This window comes from Triticum dicoccoides, chromosome 5A (assembly GCF_002162155.2).
Source record: "Triticum dicoccoides isolate Atlit2015 ecotype Zavitan chromosome 5A, WEW_v2.0, whole genome shotgun sequence".
In the NCBI taxonomy this organism is placed as follows: Eukaryota; Viridiplantae; Streptophyta; class Magnoliopsida; order Poales; family Poaceae; genus Triticum; species Triticum dicoccoides.
Window position 1 is genome coordinate 560,526,741 of NC_041388.1, and position 9,206 is coordinate 560,535,946.

A 9,206-nucleotide genomic window follows, 5' to 3' on the forward strand; every position below is an offset into this window, starting at 1 on the left:
AGCCGATGTGGACAAGTACTATTGGCACAAGGAATTAGACACCAGATGCTATATAGTACTTCCTTCATATAGCTTGCAAAACATATTATATTATGAGACGGAGGGAGTATGAGATAGGTGGCCCCATTCAACGCACCTGTCGAAGCCATAGAGCAGCAGGACCGGGTCACTGCTCTGCTGCTGATTGAGTGGCCTCACGCAGCTGCTCAGTATCGGGCTCGTGGAGAAGCCGGTCTGGAATGGGGATTGGTTCAACGAAAATTCGTTCATCACACGTGTTGCCTCTTCAGCCAACAGAACTTTAAGTGAAAAGCAAAACTGCGGCAGTTTGTGGAGAAGCTAGCTCGCCTGGACGGGCACGCGCTGGATTCGCTTGGCGAGGCGGATGGCGGCACCGTCGCGGATGCTCTCGACCGCGCTGGGAAGGAACGACGGGAAGTCGTTGGTGGCTTGGCCGGTGGCACCAACGACGGCGGAAGCAGCGACCCTCAACCGGGCCCTGGACGGCGCTGGGACTGCGAGCGACTGCGCCGGCGAGGAGAAGGTGAGGAGCGGCGGCATCGCTCTAGTTAGCCGTTCTGCCCCGCGAGCTCGTTGGAGTGTGCGCGCTCCGGGTTCTGCAGACGTTATATGGGGCGCCAAGGCCGCTGGGCCACGGCCTCGTGGGCCACTTTGCAGGCTCCATTGCTACTGCGCCGTGCGTCGTCGACGTTATCTACCTCGGCGTGCATGGAGCCAAAGAGTAATGTGAGTTAGGACATGTACAATGGTTGATAAGATGATTTTATTTTATGTCTTGCATATTATTTAAAGAGGACAAAAAACGATGTTTACAATGAGTTATCTCTTAACCTTCAATAACTAGTTATTTCTAAAAATATGATGAGACATATTATGCTACGAGATCATCTCTTGTTTTCTCTTAAATAATAGAAGACAAACTTTTTCTTATGAGTTCTCTCTCCTCCACCTCATCATTTATCCTACGTGGCAATCTTAAGATAGCATCACTGTACATGTCATGCTGGTCCGAGTTGAACCGTGACCAAGATTGTTTTTTTTTGTTTTTGAATCCGGCTTTCTTCCTGCATGGGCGGAAACTATCGGTGCGCCAAAACTAAGATTTTTCGGATATTTTTCACCCAAAATTTCCAAATAAACTTTAAATACAAAAAATAGCTTCGAATACATGGCGCACTAATGGCGCACTGCGGATAGATGCGCTATTAGTATACTTGGCATACTAATGGCGCATCAAGACATAGTGCCATTAGTATTCTTTGGCATACTAATGGCGCACCTTGTGGTGATGCGTCATTAGTATCAATATTTGGTTTTTTTTTTACTTTTCTGATTTTTGCACAGGTTACAAAATATATTATTTGACAGAATATAGACAGTAGCACACAGTAACAGCAGATTCATCGAATCCAATAGAAGATTATTCTCCGAATACAATTCATCATATTAGTCTACGAATTTAAAAGACCGAACAAAGATAAAACATTACAAGTCTCGAGACCGCAAGTATCGAGTTTGTCTTCACATTACAAGTCGATATCAATCATCTAAACTGCCATCACATAGAAGAGAGCTGCGGTCATCACGATGAGCATCATCGCGATCAAACTGGTCTTCATCCGGTTCCTCCAACGCTCCCTCCTCTCTCCCGCTAGATAGCGGGTGTATCTAGATTCGGCCTCCGCCCTAGTGGTGTACCCTTTGTAACTGTTACCGCTGAAACGGTGAACCTGTCTTCGACACTCCTCCCAGTCGTCGTAGACTCCGGGAACCTTACCCTTGTACACGACATACGACGGCATCTCTATGCACAAGCCAAACAACAGACAATACATACATAAGCAATATATAAGTATGCAACAAAACGATCGGAAGAGAAAAGCAAGACATTAATAGTACGATTCATGGTCCTACTAATAAATAGCATCGATTACATCTAAGTTGAACGTCTGTCCAAACCAAAGAGACAGACAATTCATTAAGGCTGGTCACAATGGGCAAGAACATAAGCTAGTAACTTACACACTTCCCTAGACTATGTTACTACCTCCATAGTGGGTGGGAACATCTATGTAGTGTCGTGCAATGATGTATTTATTAGGTTATAGACTCATTGTTTCTTGGAGTGTGTGATGTTCCGGTAACTTAGCTAGTTACCACAAGCACCTCTCTCTTCATTATATATGTGCCACATAAGCAAAGTTGTATTGGAGTGTGTGATGTTACTCCTAAGTTCCTCCCTATTGTGACCAGCCTAAAGTTTAATTACAACATGAGCCAATCAATGTTTCAGAACTACACATCACTACTTTCGACTCGACTCATGGACAGGAGCGTGGATGAAGCCGCCGTCTGTCGTGATGGTCATGAAATCGCGGGCGTTGTCAGCCTGCATTTGTAGAATTCCGTCTATCTCAATGTTGGACGGTTGATATCTGAGGAAGAACTGCCCCGATGTATGAAGGACATCTTGATGGATGATGTCCGCAAACTCCGACTGGATGCGAAAGAATTCTTGTCTGATGTCTGCGTCCTGGATTGCCGACAAGCTCGCGGCCCAATCTTTGAGATTATTTGGTAGCAGAAGGTGATGATGGTCCCTTACGATCGCCCGCATGTGATGGAGGGTGTAGTAGGCATCCTTCTGACCGCCAGGCGGCTGCTTGACGCAGCAGAACATCGTATTGTGGGTGAACACGTGCTTGCCGTACTTACGAACTACCCTGATGAAGGTGCCTCCAGATTTGACATAGCCAGGGAGAACATCATCAAGAACTTTCTTGATATTTGTGTAGTCTATCTTGGAGTTACGGTTCGGGTCAAAATACGTGGCCATGGAATATTTCAGGCTTAAGAGGATGAGTGTGCAATGTGTGTCACTACACAGAACACGGAATGTTAGAAAAAAAGAACGATCGAAATCTAAGAAATCATATGTTACGGGACGGTTAAGGGATGACTTACTCGGGAAAAAGTAAGCCACAAGGAAGTTATCCTTATCTGGGTTTGCCAGAATGACGTCTTCGAGGTGTGAACTCGCGACTTGGCGGTCCCCAGCGCTGCTCAAGAGCTTGGCACGCATGTAGAAGGGGTCGACGATCACGATGTACGGGGTCTTGTCTCTAATGATCCGCATCTCCATACTCAGCGAAAACAGCCGAACGAAGGTGTAGTGCAGCGGATGAAGGTTGAACATAACAAAGATGTCATCAAACCGCAGGACGATCGTACCCCCGATGGCTCCATCCACAAAGCTCTTGCCCTCTGGCACCTTGGCCATGAGAACCGGGTATGCCACATCATTCTCTCTGAGACGCCACTTCTCCAAAGAAAGAACACTGTCGTGCAGACTCCGCATAGCACCGGTTGCAGCATTGAGCATATTTGTCGGTAGCATCGCCCTACCCGCCACATGCACCCTCCTCGAGATATCCTTAGGTGAAGGTGGCCCGTCCTGAGCACGGATCGTACTCGGTGCCGGCTGGCTCGCACCGACGCCCTTTTTAGTCAGCCGTTTCCGGCCCTTCTTCTTGATCTGCTGTAATGGGACCGAGTTCTGCTCACAGACCGCCTTCTTGAGCGTGTTGGGGCTGATAATATTTGGCACCTCCGCTATCTGAGGCTCGGTGAAGGCGGCAGCTGGAGGCGTCTCCTGAGAACTGAACGCCAGACGACGCCTGTTGCAATTGGGTTTCTCCGTCGTACCAGCTAGATCTCGGTCGTCTTGTTTGGGTTCTTGAGAAGGAGGCCCGCAGAACTCGTCACCGTACCCATGTTCGGCAAAGTACTTATCGACGTTGGTAAATGTACCATCGTCGTTGTCGTCGTCGTCCGGATCCTGTGCCATATGCATGTCCGGATCCTGTGCCATAGGGATGTCCGGCATGTCCGGTAGCGTTGCGGCATTCTTGCCATGGCTTGGCGCCGGCATGACTGGCGGTCTTGTCTGTGGGGTGGTGTTCCCCGCCCCCAAACGAATCTGGCTCTTCGGCCAAAGCAGGGCCAGCTTACGCAGGCGCTGAGGGTCATCTCATCTTCTTCGTCGGCCCCAGCGGGTCAAATCGGAGGTAACAGCTTGTCGCAGCCTGGCAGCACCCGGACCACTTCAACCCTATACATTGTGGGTGGCATCGGATTACCGTGGAACACGGGGTTGCCCGGTTGAACGATTATGCCCTTGGCGACATCGACCAACTCGCCGCCCATGAAGTGCAGGAGAGTGCAAGGAACGTCGGCGGCACCCTGCGAAAACATGTAGGGCGTCAGGGATGCCCAGTCAAAGGCAAGGAGATGAAGTCCTCGATCGAGAGGCTTAGTTACCGTGATGTCGTCGAGCTCGGCTAATGTCGAGGCACCGCCAACGGCGGGCGTGAAACTGACGGAGGGGCCGCTTGCTGGTGAGGTGCTGGCCGGCGTACACCCGGGTGCATTAAGCTCCAATGCCGGCATCGGAGACACCAATACCGCCGTCGCCGGAGACACCAATGGCACCGCCGCCGGAGACACCAATACCGCCGCCACCGAAGACACCAATGGCGCCGCCTGCGCGTTGTGCGAGTTGCTGGCCGTGAAGCTGGGAATCGGGGCGGCCCCTGTTGGCCACCCGCAATCCACGTCGTTATCCCATGAATCAAGGTAGGCATAATGCCGGTGAGCGTCGATCCCAGTTGTTGTTGCACTTGCTCTTGGACCATCTCCGGAATCCATGCCACTTGCGCCTTGAGTGCTTCAACCTCGCGCGACTGGCTTTTCGAGCTGGTCTTTTTCTCCTTTCGCCCACCAGCGGTATAGTATGACGACCATTTTGTGGACAAGCCTTTGCCGGCCACACGACGAGCTGACGTAGGCTTATTGAGCTTATCCTTGTTTTTCATTATGTTCAACGCCCTATTCAAAGGGGTATCGAAAGGGGAGCTCTGAGACGACCCCGCGCTACTGCTTTCTTTGTCCTGTGGAAGGAACATGAACCATTTAGAAATATTAGGGATTAATTAGAATGCAACCATATGGAGCTAACTACGCGGGGGTGTATTCCTTACCAGAACAAGCTCAAGCTCCTTGGTCTTCGGATCCGTGGTAAGCTCCTTTGTTACCGGGTCCTCCTTGTACCGGGCCCTGAGAAAGTTCCTGGTCTGCTTGTCATTGTATTTCTTGAAGCGGGGCGGTAGGCCTTGCTCGGCACGCTCCGCGTCCTCCTTGTCCCATACAGGCTCCGCCACTCTGTAACCGCCGGGACCGAGTTGGTGGAACCCTATGTTCAACTGCCGCATTTCTTTCCCCCACTTACTTGATTCGGAGGTTGCGGGGCTCTCGCACTTGATGTTGAACTCCTTATAGTCATCTTTGCTCATCAAAGGATATTTCGCCTTGATCTTCTCATAACTATCACCTTTGTCAATCATTGCCTTCACCGTGCTTTTCCAAGTAGACAGGGTCGTGCTCATCGTCGTGAGGGCGGCACCTTTCACATTATTACCCGAGAGGCTGTGTTTGCGAACTCAGCGGGGAACTTGTATCGTTCGTGCAGCTTCGTGAAGAGGAGGCTGCGCAAATTCCCTCGGTCCTTATGCCTTAGGTTCTCGGTGTTGATCGAAGCGGTGCTCCGGAGAATGCACCCGAGCTGAATCGAGTACCCCTTGACTACGTGTTTGGGCGCCGTCGGATGCCCGTTGGAGTTCACTTCAGTAAATTCCTCCCTGATGGTGCCGAGCATGTTCGGGTGCAGGTCCTTCCGTTGCCTCTTCAGTTCGCTGCCATCTGTGTGTGCGCCGCCATCATCAGTGGTGGCATCCGCGGCGCCATCATCAGTGGTGTCATCCCCGACGCCACTAGGGGTTGTGTAGTCAGGATCGGTGTCTTCCGCAGCGTCCTCATAGCGGTGAGGTTCTTCCTCCAACTCCTGGGACAGCTCCCAGAATTGCTTGCCGCCCGAACCGCCGGCCTCATCGTTGTGGGCCATATTTCGCTCTAAATAGGAAAAAAGTTTGGTCAAAAAGTTTGTTATTGTCAAGGAACAAGATCATGGTCTCATCATTTAGGGTTTGTCGACACCGAGGCATCCTAAAAGCTAAGCTTTTATCATTTAGGGTTTGTCGACGCCGAGGCACCCTAAAAGCCTAAGCGTACATCATTTAGGTTCTCATTGACACCAAGGCACCCTAAAAGCCAAGGTTTCATTATTTAGGGTTTGTTGACGCCGAGGCACCCTAAATGCTAATAAGTTTTCATCATTTAGGGTTTATCGATGCCGAGGCACCCTAGGTTGGGCCTAATCACTTGGCACTAATCAGTTGGCTCTATTGCCACCTATGTTGGGTTTATCATCTAGGGTTTTGTCGATGCTGAGGAGAATTTCTAAGTTGGGCCTAATCACTTGGCTCTATTGCCACCTATGGTTTAATGCAGCAAGAATAAAGGGGCAGTTGATCCTACTTAATTAAGTACTAAGATACCCCGGCCCATGCATTAGTAGCAAGTACCTCATATGTCCGATTTTTAGCGAAGTCATGCTAAAATTCACGGAAAATTTCAGCATGACCTTTGCTGAAAATAGGACATATGGAGTACCCGAATTTACCGGAACGGAAGTTAATCGACATTCCGGCAAACTCAAGGGCCTCTCGGGGTACCTACAAAATCATCACGACACGAAAGGCCTCTCAAGGGCCTCAAGTAGCAGCTGCGTCTCCCAGGACCCCATTTTTTTGCTAAATTTCTTTGAGCAACAATTAGAGCAGAAAATTCAGCATATTTCTATACAATTTTTTTGTACACATAAGATAGAAATGTAGTGCTGAAAGTTTAATGCTTACAAAAGACTTGCTGAAATAGTGAAAAATATGGAGTCACCAAGCTGGCTAAGAAACTCCCAAAGTCCACTAGCAAATCCAAGATCTAATCCTGTTACACACATCATAACAATTTAAGATAATTAGGATAAGGATAGTAGGAAATGAAAAAGAAAGAGCTCAAAAAACAATCACAACAGAAAAATAATAAAAACCTAGTCCTAGAAGAAAATAAATCCTAAAAGAAAAGAAATCTTAAATAATAAAAAGTTTGCATCTGAGCCACCCTTCCAATCCAACATAGAGAAACGAGCTAGTCAGGACAGCATACAAATGTGCAGATTTCATCTCTTTATAAACTACAAAAGCAGTCTTGTAATCTCCGACTTCAGTGTTTCTGGTCAATAGTTCAATATATTTTTATACAATATATGACCCACTGTCCATAAAAATGTTAATGTCCATCAAAACAACTCAATAAATGTGTTCCCAAAGATCACAAAAATGCACTGTAACTCTTTTTGAAACATACACTAATAAGATGAAAGTTTCCCTTCCGGATTATCTTGACACTTTACTTTAAACACTTCTTTACATGCAGCATTTGTCATAACTACTGGAACAGAGATATACATAGCTGGTTCTTTATATACAGTCAGACTAAATAAAAATCTGGCTACTGAATGAACGGGAGGATAGTGAGCCCAATTTGTTAGTCCATTATCAAAGCATATGACACCAAAAGCAGGATAAGTTAAGCTCTAGAATTCTAGTTTCCATGATTACCGCTTGATTGCATGAAGACATAATTCAAAAAAATAATACAATGCGTAAATTGGATCCCGTGTTACTAATTAAGACTGGTTTCATCACTGATCAATATCCTGCAGTCCCCGTTTCAAAAAAAAATTAAACCATTTCAAAAAAAAATCCTGCGGTCCTACTCCAAACCTTACTATGAGAACAAAACCTCAGTATCCCTCTAGGATGTGAAGATTAGCACTCCCGACTGCCCTATAGCTCAATCACATAACGATGTGACTGCTACCAAATATATTAAACTGAAAAATATGAACATGTCTATTCCTAATTGATTGAATTGGAATAACATCTGATTCAGTAGTAAGTAGAACACAGAAAGCCATGTCCAATTTCACAGGGACATACAAAGAACAATGAGACCAAGACATGAAACCACTAATCTAAAATGTATTTGCAGGGCATCTATTTGGTTGATTATTCAAGATAATTAAAACAATGTGCAGCACACCAAACACAAAAATGTGCGGCAGCAAACTGAGGGCACATCTCCATTGATTTATTGTTGATTGGTCCCGCAAAAAAAAGATTTATTGCTGATTGGATAAAATGACTGGCACGAGCACTGACAGATTTGCATCTAATAAACAATCCCTAGCAGAAGATAATCACAGAATCCCTAGCACGAGCTACCCCATTTCCTTCACCACTACGTACTGGGGTCGGGTCGGGTCGGGTCGGGTGGCAGCTAGACCTAGACCTAGACCTAGCTACCAGATGGAAGGGAAGAATTGTAGAGCAACCTTGGGGTGGGCGGGGAGAGGAGAAGCAGAGGGAGGGAGCACCTTGGTTGGGGCGGAGGGCGACGGGGCGACGGAGCGGCGAGGGTGATGGGGCGACGGAGCGGCGAGGGCGACGGGGCGACGGAGCGGCGAGGGCGACGGGGCAACGGAGCGGCGAAGGCGACGGACTGGAGGATGAGGCGCGGCGGACGGCGGCGGCCGAAACCCTAGGCGGTCGGTCGCTCGCTCGCTTCTGGGGTTGGGTTCGGGGTGGGTCGATCGATCTGGTGGCGAGGGAGAGAGGGTTGGGGGTGGGTCGATCGATCTGGCGAGGGAGAGGGAGATAGCTAGGGGGAAGCTTACTAATGGCGCACCACACTTCGGTGCTCTATTAGAAATCTTTTTTTAGATAGCAATAGCGCACCCTGCAGCGGTGCGCCATTAGAAATCTTTTTTTAGATAGCAATGGCGCACCCCGCAGCGGTGCGCCATTAGAAATCTTTTTTTAGATAGCAATGGCGCACCCCGCAGCGGTGCGCCATTAGAATTTTTTTTATTACAGTTCGAGCACAGGTTATATTGCACCTAACCCAATCCACATCAGAACCCGCCCACTAGCTCGACTGGTCAGCACGCAGCACACACACTAGGAGCTCCTGGGTTCGATTCCCAGGCTCTGCAATATTTTTTTGCATTTTAAATGCTGTTTGATATTTATTTGTGTTTAAATATGTTTAAACTTGTTTAAATCATAACAGTAATATTTTTTTAATAAAAACAGTAATAATTTTTTAAAAAATATATTCAAATTTGTTACTTGAAAATATCATCGGCGGCGGCGGTGGAGCAGGGGAGG

General features: G+C 47.9%; 1 protein-coding gene across 1 annotated transcript in view; it reads right to left on the reverse strand.

Moving 5' to 3' along the window:
• Window positions 1-561, reverse strand: part of LOC119299994 — a 1,351-nt gene extending 790 nt beyond the window's left edge. Inside the window, exons 1-2 of the mRNA XM_037577086.1 lie at window positions 349-561; window positions 137-234 (exon numbers count right to left, since the gene is read on the reverse strand). Of these exons, the coding sequence (XP_037432983.1) occupies window positions 137-234; window positions 349-561 (311 nt within the window). The remainder of the gene's footprint in view (window positions 1-136; window positions 235-348) is intronic.
• Between the last annotated feature and the right edge of the window lie 8,645 nt (window positions 562-9,206).